The sequence below is a fragment of the Artemia franciscana genome, chromosome 9 (assembly GCF_032884065.1).
Source record: "Artemia franciscana chromosome 9, ASM3288406v1, whole genome shotgun sequence".
Classification (NCBI taxonomy): Eukaryota; Metazoa; Arthropoda; class Branchiopoda; order Anostraca; family Artemiidae; genus Artemia; species Artemia franciscana.
Window position 1 is genome coordinate 29,224,656 of NC_088871.1, and position 15,221 is coordinate 29,239,876.

General features: G+C 35.0%; 1 protein-coding gene across 1 annotated transcript; it reads right to left on the reverse strand.

Moving 5' to 3' along the window:
• Positions 1-7,051: 7,051 nt before the first annotated feature.
• LOC136031244 (diuretic hormone class 2-like) lies at positions 7,052-15,221 on the reverse strand. The gene is made up of 3 exons (XM_065710648.1): positions 15,060-15,221; positions 9,194-9,292; positions 7,052-7,284 (listed from the first exon to the last, which is right to left on the reverse strand). Exons 1-3 carry the CDS (start codon positions 15,146-15,148, stop codon positions 7,158-7,160), a joined length of 315 nt encoding a protein of 104 aa, XP_065566720.1. The 5' UTR covers positions 15,149-15,221; the 3' UTR covers positions 7,052-7,157.

The following is a 15,221-nucleotide window of genomic DNA, read 5'->3' on the forward strand; positions in this document are numbered from 1 at the left end:
ATCTTAATCTGTAATTTTTTGAAGAATTAAACGTGCAAAAATGTCCTGACTCTCCCATAGGTCTTGACTCTGTTCCATGGGTCAATTACATGAAGTGTTGTTTGGTCGCTTCTAAAAACAATAACATTTCGGATATTCTTGCGTCACGAATTGATGGATCCAAATTCTCACAAGTTTTTGTCTGTTTTGTTTTTTAATTTGTCTTCATTGAGTAGACCAAATGGACCCTCCTTGACATGGACTATTTGCCAAGTAGTTCTAAGCCGATTGAAGATCTCAAAATTTATTAGCTCAGTTTCAAGCGTCACGGAACGATACAGACAATTTTTTGCGAAATATGTTGAATTCATTAAGGTCCTACTTTCCCTGTCTACATACTCTGTGAGTTTATAGAGCCTATAAGAGACGAAAAAATGGTGATTCGTTGAAATGGGTCCATTTTCTAGTTCTAAGATCAATACAGTCAATATGTCTTTCTTTTCTGCGGTAGGGTCCACTTGGGCAGGGCCTGTGCAAGTAATTTTTTTTAGCCGAGTTGAAAAACAAAAACTATGGAACTTTTTTGAGTTGTTTGAGTCCTGAGTGGTCGCGAAAAATTGATGTTTGTCCATGTTCGGGTGAATTAAGACTGTTGTTTGTGCCTTTTTCTATGTATTGGGTTTCCTTAACCCAAAGCCTGGAAGAATTAAGCTTCAAGCCTTCTGGAAAACCTGTTTGATCCATTTTTGGGTAAACTGATTTCAGAGAGTTTTTTTAGGCTTTCACCTCTTCTCTCAAATGCAAAATGTAGGGTCTCCTTGCCACCTTTTGCCCCCTCCTCCAAAACCCATGAAACTTTCAAAAGGTTCAGCCACTCTCAATGTATTGCAGATTTTATAGCGTTCATTTACTTCGCTGTGAAAAAGAATTACCCAAAAGCCCCTATGTGGATCAACAAAGACGTGAAACTTTGGCCACATGCCCCCCTCCTCCCCATTAACACACATGTGTACACATAATTTGAAGTCCCTCTCCCTCCAAGACTCCCTGAAAAGTTCCAGTGACTCTTCCAAGTTATTCCCTGGATATTGAAGATGCACTATTTTGATAAATTATGAAGCATACAGTGACTTGCTCACAATTTATTACCTCATTGATCACTGTAAAAGAAAAGAAAATCATAGGTACTCATAATTTAAACTTTCAGACAGGTTATATACTCTCTCCCTGCCCATAATATTTCAAGTCCCCTCGACCTCTCCCTTCCCCTCCAACACTTGATCCGCTTAGTTGATTCTGAAATATCAAGCAATTAAGTATTTTGAAAATCGGGTCTATATAACACCTTTTGATTCAGTTAAGAGCGTTGGTTTTTTGGGAGCATATTCTGAGAAAATCCTTTGAAACATTGACCTAGATCCTTAATAGATAGAAGCTAATCAGACAGCCAAGACCAATTATGCCCGTCTTTTCTATTAAACCTATCTGTTGACAAAGGAAAATTTAAATAACTAGGAACCATTGCCTCCAAGGGAAGTGGGGCTTATGTAGACCCATGAACCATACCTTTCGGCTATTCCGAACAAAATGGCTGTCTCGAAATTTTTTTGTTACTAATGGTGGCTTTGGTGAAAAACGTCTTGGGGTGGGGGTAGTTGCCCTTCAATCAATTTTTATGACTTAAAACGCACAAAAAACTTCAATTTCCAAACAAATAATCTAAGTTTTTACGACTACTCCTTCCTTTTAAAGTTCCTGAGGAGAAAAAGTTTGAGAGTATCTTTTCCTAGGTGATACATTTGGTAGGATGTTCAATGTGTCGTTAACCAAGCTTTCTTGTTTGATGCTTCCACATTTCTAGAATGATTCTATGTTTATTTAAATCAACGATAGCCAACTACACGCCACTATAAAAGACAAGCAATCTCCCTTAGCAAAGGACCCAGGGACAGCCTCAAAGTCATCACCGCTGAAAACTGTCGACTCTAGAGTTTTGTTATACACTGTATTTTTCTGGATATTTCGCCCTTCTATAAAACAATGTTTGAGAATGTTTACTGGCAAAAAGGCAAAGTTGAAATGTTGGATCGGAAACAAGAGCCACAACTGACTGATGTATTCTTGAATGGCTTAGCAACGCACTGAGCCGAATCTGAAATCTCAACTTTTGAGAGTATGGTTCCTAAAGTTGAGCTACTAAGATTTAATATGTTACTTTCGGTAGTGATTTTGTAAAACAAGTGGACAATTGTTACATGAAGTTATACTGAGCAATACCATAAATTCAATTGTTGATAAGATCTAAAAACAATAAACCAGAACAAAGCCGGGGAATCGGGTGCACTGTTGTTATGAAAGGAAATCAAGATATTTTCAGAGAATTAAAGCAAATGCCATAATACTTTGGTTGATCCGCGAATGACATCGAGCACGGGAAGGTACTGAAATATATTTAGTTTAGATTCGCAAGGCATCCGTATTTTGAAATTGTAAAAATTATATGAATAGGGTTTTGTCAGGTTAAATTGAAGCCCAGACAACTCATATATATATATATATATATATATATATATATATATATATATATATATATATATATATATATATATATATATATATATATATATATATATATATATATATATATATATACTAGCTGTTGGGGTGGCGCTTCGCGCCACCCCAACACCTAGTTGGTGGGGGCGCTTCGCGCCCTCCCCCCAAGCCACCCCGCGCGCGTAAGTCGTTACGCGCCATATTAGTTACGCGCCATTGTAGTTGTGTCCCTATGTCCCACCTGTGAATATAGACAGATTTATATATGTGTTTCAAACTACGTAAAAATTGCGAATATACAACATTCTTGGCTTTCCCATTGTCTGTCCATATACAAAGCCGTATGTACTAATAATGACGTCATATGCAAACGCTCTTTTTACAAACAAACAAACATGCATACACACAACTCGTTTTTATATAGATAGATAGATAGATAGATACAATACAAATTAACTACGTAAAACTTGTGAATATACAACAGTCTTCGCTGTCCCATTGTCTGTGCGTATAAATAGATTGTCAGGTTTACCGACCCTCAAAGATGCAACATACAATTGTACATTGGTAAAGCAATCTGTATTAAGATCTATACCGCATTTTTCTAGTGATTGCCCTTGAGCTTTGTTGATGGTGGTTGCAAATGCTAATCGAATTGGGAATTGCAATCTTTTAAATTGAAAAAGCAGATCCGTTGGAATCATGGGAATGCGAGGAATAAGAACAGCCTCACCCTCATAAGGCCCTGTCAAGATTGTGGCATCTATTAGGTTTTCCATTGTTTTTTTTTTTACGGCAAGTCGCGTGCCATTGCAAAGCTTTGGTGCTGTAACTTTTTTCACGATTCACGATTTCGTACTGTAACTTTTTTCACGATTCAATTCTACACATGTCGAAACAGCAGCGATACGGTTAGGTGAAGGCATTCCCAAATCCTGAAGAGGTTTGTTTGCCATACGTACGCACAAATCTTCTATAATAACTAAAGTGTAGTTATAAATTTCTGATGTAAAATCAAAAGTCATATCTGACGTCTCTAACTGTTTTCGATTGAGTATATCTTCGGACATTTTTGACTTATATTTTCCCATAACTCTCTAGGAGCTGATGGAGAGCAAGTTGTTAAAATGATGCCAAACAATGCACGAATTTGACTTGGGGTTGACGTTTGACTAATGGGGAATATGGAACAACCCACTGGTTATCTACTTCGATGGTGGTACCGTTGCCATTGTAGGTTCTTCAGTCATTTTACAATTAGAAATTTCTCTTTCAACGGTCTTCTTACAATTAAAAATTTTTCTTTGAATGTCACTGATTTCTATCACTGATGAAGTACAATTGTAAAAATTTATGATTCTCGCCTGAGAATGGTAGAAGGGACCCTGCTTTATGATAAATTTGCCCTTTTACTTTGAAAGTAGACATAAATTGATCTGGATTTTCGATTTGGGCTCCAAACGACGTCATTTGGAAACATGAGTTGTATTGTCTGATTTTTGACAAAAAACGCTTAGATTCTGACGTAGTTCCAGTAAGGAAAGTCTTCAATGGCTCTGGTGGTGCAGCCAATAGAGGAAGTTTAACTTTTCCTGAGGCGCAACACATTCCCATTGTTTCACCATTGAATTTCAAGGCCTTGCAATAGGGACAAATTTTAGACATTGTCCCGATTTGAACACATCTACTCAAGCTATAATCATCGACTGGGTTGTACCTGAATGCCAGGCGATAACTTTCAGATTGCTCTGATTCCTCGGCACGCTTTCTTTTCTTACTTTCTCTATCAGCAGCAAGCCTGTTTCCCTGCTGGTCTTTTGATTCCTCGACACGCCTTCTTTTTTCACTTTCTCTTTTAGCAGCAAGTCTGCTTCTGCGTTGCTCTAGTAGTTCCTCGGCTAGTTTTTTTTGTAGTTTTTACCTTTTTTAGTTTTTTTCTTCTTTTGTATTAGTGTGAAATAATTCAGACGTCATATGCGGACAAACATGACGTCACCTGATCCACACACAGATCCACACACAGACAACTTATTTTTATATATATAGATATAATATGTATGATACTGTGAATGTCCAAAATCTGGTTAATGTCGAAATTCACCGGTGAACGTCCGAAACTGCTTTTTCTCTGATTGGATTCAATTAGCTCTGGGAATCAGCAACATTTTCATTTTTATGCAAGCTTTGATGGTAAAGGTTAGGTTAGATTAAATTAGGTTATAAATCTCAAAAATGGATTAAAAACCTAACCCATGAAAACCTCACCATGAAACCTTGCATACAACTGAAAAAGTTGACCAATTTTGAGCATGCACGGTAACATGCATATAATCGGTTCCACACTGTTTTTTTCTCCCTCTTCTGAGCTTCTAGTACTGGTTTCAAGCAGGCTGTTTAAATTCCCAGTTTCTTGTGCTAAAAAAAAGTGGGATTTGTTTTTGAAATAACCTTTTTTTTATGACGATCACTATACATGTGATCGAAATATTCAGTATATTTTTTTTTTATTATTATTTTAAATGTCTAATCAAAATATTTATTCTTATTCGAACTATGTTCTTTGAATTTACGTACGTCGCTCTTATTCTTAGGAAGATTACTTTTAATTCTTCTTTTAATATTGTACGTGGTTCCAAACTGTTTTCTTCTCCCTTTTCTGAGCTTCTAGTCCTGGCTTCATACAGGCTGTGTCTGAAAAACAAGTCGGATCTGTTTTTGAAATAATGTTGTTTTTTTTTTCTACACAAAACCTCTTGGAACAGTTCTACCCCTGGGTCCCTCCCGTGGGTATGCCCCTCTATATACATTACTTGTAGGACAAAAGCCTTAAGTGTTTTCCTAAGCTGGCACCAAGTCAATCATATATGACATTATACCCCAGAAAAGCAACTTTTCAAAGGATACGCCGGTCGAAAATATTTTGGCAAAAAATACGTGTACATTAAAATGTAGCTTTGTCAGTAATTGCATTTAATTTAATATTAAGTTTTGTTACTTATAAAAAGCATGTAGAAAAGCCTATATCAAGGTTATTGTCCCATTAGGGATTGTGAACCCTAAGTTGGTATCGTCAATTGAGTAATATTTAGGCTTACCAGGCTATTGCTCTTCGTTATAAATGAGTTTCAGATTATGGTTTCTTCAGTAGATATTCAACAGGCTTGTTTTGTTGTAATGGCTCCCATATCCTTCAAATTTACTTTTCTTCTATAGGTTGGATCTACTTTCTGTATGTTGTTCTAACAAGAAATCATTACGGCAAAGGGTTTGAGCATAGAAAAAAGCCATAAATCTACTCTTAAATGAGCAGAAATTTCATTTTCGGTTCCTTCAATTAGGGCTTCACATGATTCTGGGACATCTTCCTGTTGTGTTTCTTTTAGGAAAATCTCTAGGATACAGGTTCCAGAATTTACATTGTGTATAGGCAGTGAATATGGGAATTCTAGATTTTTAAATGACAGGGACTCTTTAAAGTATTGTGTGTTAGGTAGCGTATATTTTCATCTATCTTGATCAATTAAAATGTGCTCTGTGCTTGGTACAATATTAATAAAAGCAGTTTTCCCCCCAATAGTAACTGGAAAGCTTGTTTTTTTTTTTTATTGGTCATATATCGACTGTTGATCTATTTGTGGAATAGTGAAGGGCTGTTTTTTAACTCCACAATATGTAATCTTACTTTTACATGGTAATAATCCATGGAAGATATCTCCAGTTCGTTTGGCTGGTAGGGGAAATCTAAATGTTTGATGGACCGTTATGTTGTCCAATATGTCATTTAAGTTGAATGATCTGAACAAGTCATGAGATGGTTTTTTCTTAACATATAAAAATCTAGTTCGAATTTGGTTATGTTTGCTACTAGATGAAGTAAAGGCGTAGTTGCTATGTCTAGAGCAACATCTGTGACATTGGGATATGTTGTGAATCTATCTACCTTTTTTTACAGAAATTAATTATATTAAGTTTCTGATTTGTTTGTAAATATAGCAACTTTTGTGCGTGTAGGTTTGGGTTCAACCCACCACAAATGAAAATTATTAACTATCTTGGGCTAGAGTTTATTCTTTGCTAGGTTGCAGCAGTTGCTACATCCATGATTTACATGTCAACAGGATGCACCTTTGGGATAAATTGGACAGTTGTAAAGGTTGCATGTATCGGATATGATACTTATTATGGGAAAGGTAAGGGATATAGAATAAAGGGAGAGTAATTCATGGAATTGAAAGTATGGCTCAAACTGTTGGAATGTCTTAATTTGGTCCGTATACTGCTGCAAGCCATCATTTTTGCGCGTATGATCCTCACAGGGTCATACAGGGTTTCAATATGAATCATTTTATTTGGGAGGAGGGAGTAAAAAAAAAAATACTATAAACCTAAAGGTAGGGAAATGGCCTTTATACAAGTGATGAATACTTCAAGGATACGGATTTCCCCCAGGAAAGGACACTACCTTTTACCGCTTATAATTTAAAGCCCTTCTCGTGGTTCAAAAATGAGAATACAGTATGAACGATAAAGTTTTATTTCTTTGCAAAAATAATATTGCCGTTGCCCTTTCCCAAAAGATTCAATCAAGAAAATAGTGTAACAAAGAGGTATTCGATGTGGGACTATCTCTTCCCTGGACCGACTGCATATTTAGCTGCTGCTAGACCCATGTAATGTTTAGCTGCTTTTGAACCAGAAAAACTTCGTCCAAGACCAAAGTCGATACCACGTTTCATTGTTGGTGAATAACTAAAAGATAAAAATATTTTTTTGAAACATGTGATAATTATTAATGTAACGTTTGTAAAAATATTTTTGGGGGAAAATTGTCCAATAGTATTAAGAGTAACGCACATCCAGACGAGTAAAGAATATTAGATAATGCTCACATTAAAGGGAGTAAAATTTTCACTTAAACAAAATCATTTTTGCTTTTTTAAGCCGATTCCATGTCAACCTAGAATGCTAAAAAAAAAAATTATTGTTCATACTACTTACTACACAATACTTATAAGGAAAAGAAATCACAGAAAGATACTGGAATGCCAAAAAGTAAAGTAATTTCGAAACTGAGGTTGGAAGTCACTCTTCTAAAGCAGATTTTCTTCAATGATAAAAGGAAACACTTTTGAATGGCAGAAAATATTTTAATACTTCTAGCTAAAATAATAAGCAACACACTATACGACCAATATTTCAATCAAGTAATTTCTTCACTAGTCTGAATAGTTTTTTAGGTACCTGAGACCAATATAACTGCGCACGGTCCTATTCCACCCCTGTCTATTCGAAGCTTCACTTTTTACCCCTCCCAGAAATATCCCAATTCTTTTAAATCTTTCTTACTGACCTATCTTCAGCCCGTTCAAGGACGACCCATTCTTTGTTTGGCCCCAAATGGATGGCAGAAATTGCAAATCTTTGGCATTCTGACATTTTACACACTTATCTTCCTATTCTTTAAACTTTTTCAACTGAGGAAAAAACACCCAGCGTAGCTGTCCCCTTGGCCCCGCGGCAAATCACGCTCCAGCTTATTATCAAATAACGTCATAAAATTTCTCGCAGAAGAGTAGATTCTATAATTCTGGTTAGGTAAGCCATGCCCAGTTGTGGTATCGCCCAGCCCGGTTAGGTATCAGCGCGGTCGTGGTAGTACCAAAATATTTCCAGTTTTTGGTACTTGTCTTTTATATAGAACACACTCGAGAAATAAAGTTTGGTAACAATAAAATATGATGAAAATGGAATATTTCATTACTAAAATTGTGAAGGTTAATTATAAATTATTAAATTGGGAGCTTTGGCGTCGGCTGACAGTCTCAAAGACAAAGAAAAGTTAATTTTTAACGCGATTCTTGACCTAGTTCATTATTAACGCGATTTCTTGAGGAAACCAGTTAGTTTGCTTTGACTAATGATAGAATATAGTGTCTCGCCATGGATGTTCAAATTAAGATTTGGAATTTGCCAAGGACCGAAGAACAGGCAAATTATATATTTCCAGGATAAGTGGTTATTGCCCAAAACAAAACAGTGCGTCAATGGACACAGCATGACTTTGTACTCTTAAGAGAAGCAACATTTTTGGAAGTGTAACACTGCGTTCTGGGAGCATACTTCCAAGTTTTAGTTTTCACAATTTTGCCAATAAAGTATTCTGTTTTCATCATATTTTTTTTTCTTTAGCATTAATCAAACTTCACTTCTCGAATAATAATAGACAAGTACCAAATCCGTTGATCTGGCCATTCTAAAAATAATATCCCAGTGCTTGTAATTATTACCAATGAATCTGAAATCGAAGGGTCACTTTTCGTCAATGAAGCTGAAATTAACATTTCATATCAAGTTTATAGATTGTAAAATTAGGAGAATACATGGAGTTACAGATTTTTATTTTTAGCAGATTTTTCATATTCTTTGTATAAATGCAAGCTGAGCTGTTCTCCTTGGATGACAAAACACATGCAAAATGTAACAATTCGTATACCAGTGAGTGTTACGACTATATGACTTTGTCACCTCTTCCAGAAAAATTTGACGGAGGTGTTTGCATTTATATGTCTCTTTGGTCACTATTTTTTTTAACACACATTTTATCGGATTTTGATTCAGTCTTCTGGTTGCTTGTGCATAGCAGGTATATTGTACTTACCTGTTCAAATTATTCCCTTGTCTTAAAGCGTGTCCCAGTCTTGCGAGCATATGAAAAATGGGCCGATCTTTTGGTTGATAGACGTATAAATTGTGGCTCCTAGGAGAAAAGGAAAAAAGTAAAATCACATTTTCATGACTTTCATAGCTTTAAGTAAGCATGCAAAAACAAAGAAATATACTATTATGCTTCTGTTATGCTTGTTATGCTAGTACCTATGAATTTGTAGATTGTTTGATTTTTTAATTACTCTCTGGATCCCTAAGGTAAATTTAGTTAGTGACAAAAGGTCGGTTTTCTGAGACAAAGCTCAATGGGTTATTTTTTCTGAAACCCTTTCATATGGAAGAGGCTGTCGTAGAAATGTCGGGCGAACTCATCGATTTTCAAAATAACAATTTTAATGTCCATTTTTGGGGTTAAAAGGGGTTGGAGGGCAACCATTCCCCCTCAGTTGCCCTTTTCCATTAACCGCCCTCCCCTGTAACCTCCAAAGATATCTGATCAAATTTTTTAGATAGTACTTTTGTCCAAAACTGTCGAAAGGCTCCGTAAATATGCCTTCTGGGCTGATATAAACCCCACGAGCCGTTAGAAAAGGGCCACTACTGCAAATTGGCTATTACTTGATAAAGTTTTTTAAACATGGAAAGGTGGGGCTTTTGCCATATCTAAAAAAAGATGAAGAATATTGAGTCCAAACTTACAAGAAATATTCAAGGACTGTTGAACTAAATTAAAAGAAGCTATACGTATCCAAATTGTCAAAATGGTGGATCTGCAATATCTTTCAAATGACTAAGGGTAATAAGTTGGGATTCGAGAAAATTGAGGGGATGTTGGACTCAATCCAACAACGCTGCGTGCATCCAGGTTTTAAAATGAAGTATCGGCAATGTTTCAAGAACAGCTAAGGGGTTTTGAGTTGAAACTTTCAGGGAATATTGAGGGGAATGTTGAACTAAATCGAAAGACACTATGTGCATCCAGATTTTAAAATGGTATACCTGGAATACCTGATAAACGGCAAAGGGCATTAAGTTGAAATCTTGTGGGAATGTTGAGAAAGATAACAAACTAAATGAAAAGACATTATATACATCCAAGTATTCAATGTGATGTATCTGCAATATTTCAGGAACTGATAGGGGAGTTAAGTTCAGACTTTCAGGGGATTTCAAAGGTATCAAACAGTTCGTGGTAACGAACTGTAGTAAGGAGCGACCCGGCTCAATAGTAACCAAAACTCTAAAAAATTGAATTTTGATATCAATAGATGCATCAAAAGAATCGCATTTTAATGCTGATTTTAAATATATAAGTTTCATCTAGTTTAGTCTTACCCATCAAAAGTTACGAGCCTGAGAAAATTTGCCTTATTTATGAACATAGGGGGAAACACCCCCTAAAAGTCATAGAATCTTAACGAAAATCACACCATCAGATTCAGCGTATCAGAGAACCCTACTGTAGAAGTTTCAAGCTTCTATCTACGAAAATGTGGAATTTTGTATTTTTTGCCAGAAGACAAATCACGGGCGCGTCTTTATTTGTTGTTTTTTTTCCCAGGGGTCATCGTATCGACCAAGTGGTCCTAGAATGTCGCAAGAGGGCTCATTCTAACGGAAATGAAAAGTTCTTGTGCCCTTTTTAAGTGACCGAAAAAATTGGAGGGCATCTAGGCCCCCTCCCACGCTCATTTTTTTCCCAAAGTCAACGGATCAAAATTTTGAGATAGCCATTTTGTTCAGCATAGTCGAAAACCATAATAACTATGTATTTGGGTATGATTTACTCCCCCACAATCCCTGGGGGAGGGGCTGCAAGTTACAAACTTTGACCAGTGTTTACATATAGTAATGGTTATTGGGAAGTGTACAGACGTTTTCAGGGGAATTTTATTTTGTTTGGGGGGTGGGGCTGAGGGGAGGGGGCTATGTTTGAGGATCTTTTCTTGGAGGAATCTGTCATGAGGGAAGAAAAGTTCAATGAAAAGGGCGCATGATTTTCTAGCATTATTATAAGAAAACAATGAAAAATAAACATGAAAACGTTTTTTCAAATGAAAGGAAGGAGTAGCATTGAAACTTAAAACGAACAGAGATTATTACACATATGAGAGGTTCTAAAAATACTTTAGCATAAAGAGCGAGGTATTTAGGAGGAGATAAATACTTCGCTCTTTATGCTAAAGTATTTTTAGTAATTTCAATTATTTATTCTACGGCCTTTCTGATTCAGGGGTCATTCTTAAAGAATTAGGACAAAGCTTAAGATTTAGTGTAAAGAGCGAGGTATTAACGAGGATACAAACCCCCTTGTATACACAATAAAATATAAGATTATGAAAGTTTGTTACGTAAGTTGCTAATTTATAAGTTACGTATATTTTTTACTAATAAAACGTTCGTTAAAAATTAAAAGTTCTAGTTGCCTTTTTAAGCAACCGAAAAATTGGAGGGCAGCTAGGCCTCCTTCTCCACCCCTTGTTTCTCAAAATCGTTTGATTAAAACTAAGAGAAAGCTATTTAGCCAAAAAAAGAATTAATACACCAATTTCATTTTAATAATTTATGTGCGGAGAGCCAAAACCAAACATGCATTAATTCAAAAACGTTCAGAAATTAAATAAAAAAAAAAACTAATTTTTTTAGCTGAAGGTAAGGAGCGACATTAAAACTTAAAACGAACAGAAATTACTCCGTATATAAAATGGGTTGTCCCCTCCGCAATCCCTCGTTCTTTACGCTAAAGTTTGACTCTTTGCCACAATTCTACTTTTTAAAACAATTAAAAGCTTTAGCGTAAAGAGCGAGGGAAAACTTTGAGTTGGGAGAAGGGAAGGGGCTAAATTATTGTGTCTTTGAATCACCAAAACGCTTGCACACTGTAAGTTCCAAAGGGACTGAAAGTTCATAAGCAGTTTGTTACTGAGGTCAATCAAAGAACAATAAATGTGTTTAAACAAAATTAAACATAACATTTACATTGAAAATAATTAGGGAAGTTTTTATTACCTGAATCTTTTAACCGTAAATATACGACAAAGAATAATTTCTGAGTGTTTTTTTTTTCATATTAATTTGCAATTATTACTTGCAAAAATAAAGTAAAGCAAAATTTTCATAATCTATATAAACTAACTAGTAATTACATGGCCTATTCTATAAAATGTATCTGCCAGAGAAATGTTGGTCTATTCTAATACGTAAGTTTCTAATGAAACAAAATTAAAAAAGAACTGTTGTTCTTAGACACTAGAACAGTGAAGGATCAGATAGAAATTTCTAAGTGTTTTTCGTTTTACTAAGTTATCAATTTTATATATTCGCAACATCTTGGAAACGTAGGCATCGAGTCAGTCCTTTCAGAAAATGTTGACAGGATGGTGTGGGAGGGAGGGGGCCACTATACATTGAATTGTGCATCCATTATATGCATCCAGTCTATCCAAACACCTTGTTTGCAACATTTTGAAAATAGCCTTTTGGCCAGGGTTGACGTTTTTAGGTCGCATAGGAAAAGAAAGGGAAACAAGCAAGGGGATTTCTAATATTGTGATAGAGTGGGGTAGGCAAAAACGTCATGTTTTCGTTCCACTAAAATCTTTTCGCACTTAAAGCCCCAATAGAAAATATAATTTATTTACGTCCAACTATTTTGGTAAAGCAATTAACCAAAAAGAAAAACTTCACAAGTATCCTTAGTATTAACCAACAACAAAAGCATGGAAATTAAAACAAATAAAAAAAAGTTTTCCCAGAACAATTGACGTTCCTGGTTATTATTAATCCTTCCTTTGGAAAGTTTTAGTGTTCCTGTACTATCACTAAATTGTCTCGTTTTTTTCTTTGATTTACGTATAGGGAGAGCCGACTTGCAATTAATCTATCCATAGACATATCATATTATCATTAATAAAGCAGTTGCTTTTCTTTTTTCTCGTGGCCACAAAAATACAGCAAGTTGTGAAATGCTATTCATCAGAACAAGTAGTTCTTGGCTATTTTGTTTGTTACTTTTTACCAGTTTTAATCTTATGCTTTCAAAAAGTATGCAATACTTTTTAGTTCAGAGTACAAGTTTTTCAAATCCATTGGGTTTCAAAGCTTAAGTAAAACTGTCAAATTTGACTAATCTGAGATAAGGAAAATTTAGCAACTTTTTATTCAGGGCTTTCTACTAATATTTTGTAACCGATAGAATTGTTCCGGAAGAAAAATATGTCTCTTTTAGTTTTGATATGCAGACAAACAATAATTAAAATGAACTCGGTACAAATATGTTAAGACTGCCCACAGATTTAACTCATGCATTTTAGTAATATAGTATGACTGCACAGATTTCATTCTGCAGAAACCAAGAAAGGACTTGATTTGAACCAAGAAGGGCTGACTAAATTGATTATTGACCAAGTTCATTTTCTCAATAATCACTTTTAGGGGAGTGCGTGTTTTGGTTCTATCGGAACTATTTGATTACCTTGGGTATCAACTTCGTACAATCACAAAAAATAAAGATTAATTCCAAAAAGGAAAAAATATCATTTTCTAAGCAGGCAATGCTTTGTGCTTGTAAACTAGTGCTTTACTGAAAACACAGAATCAACGCAAAAAAAAACAGGATTAGGAGCAGAAAAATTCCTAAGTACCCTGCAGGAAAACCTATAAAACTAATAGTCTTCTACCGGCCATGAAATCAATAAATTTTAATATATAACTCGCAATCTCTAAGAAACTCGAACAAGATTAGTTTTTAGTGAAGCACCAGTGTTTCAGAATTCTACAAATATGAAGAAATATTATGGGCAAGTCTATTTTAAAAAGCTTTTCGACATCGTGTTGTACAAACATCGGAGCGCTAATTTTTGTTCTTTATAAGTTTCAACTTTCCTCTTTACTTTCACCATAAAACTTTTGTTCTTTTAAATTCATTTTGTTCTTTTTTAGGTTTGAAAAAAAAATACAATAAACTTTACAAGAAAATCGTTGTTCAACTTAAGAAAAAAAAATATGGAAGTCAATATGAATTCTTGTAAAATAGAGCATTAAGTACAGGTTTTATTTCGTGTTTCTCTTAAACTTTCCCTTTAAAGAACAACAATTTAGTCATGTGGAGAGTGTATGGGGTATATTATCCGTGGCATCTTTAAAGAGCTCTAGATGAAAATTTTTAAATATATTAAATATTATCCTTTATGAACTTTAAACTAAAATTAAAATCTAAAGGACGTTAAAAGAATTTACGACGTTCGACTAATATAGCTTACAGAAAATTGATATTCTGTGATTCAATCATATATTTGATTGATATTTCGTATTTGATATTCTTTCCAAATATCATGATTGCTTTTCTGACAATACATCTCACCTCCCCAACCCTCCTGACGGCCCCAATATATTATTAATATAAATCATCGTTAATTGAACTTAATTATACGTCATTAGTTCTTAATGACGTTATTTATAGCGTTCGCTCTTAATAGCATCCAAAGTATAAACATGAAAATTAGCGTTTAAATGAACCCTAAAACAGCTCTTCGTGAGGGTCCATCAGTGGCGAAAAGGAAGAAGAAGAAGACAAGAGTCTTATCAGTGCTTTCGATACAAAAAAATCCTTTGTAATTTCTATCCAACGCCATTTTGAGGGGTCTATTCCTATAGCGTCTTAACAAATTGAACAATGTGCAAATTGCATAATTAAATATCTGTTATATAGAAACATGATTAAATTTTTTGAATGAAATGTTTTTTTAGTGTCAATCCAAAAAACTTGGTGACGAAATTATTACTGATAATTTTAAGCTATAAATCCAGTTTAAGAAGAAAAAGGCCCGTCAAACGGCTATGCAGGAAAACAAAACTACCTGGAACCTGCCGGTAGTGCTTCTGACCAAGACGGTACCAGAGAAACAGCTATTGCAAAAAGCAAACATACTGAAAAGTAATTCCTCATTTCTACTTTTTAGTTTTGATTTTTCACTAAAACCAAATAACTTTCATCGCTCAGATAATGGTCAATGCTAAAC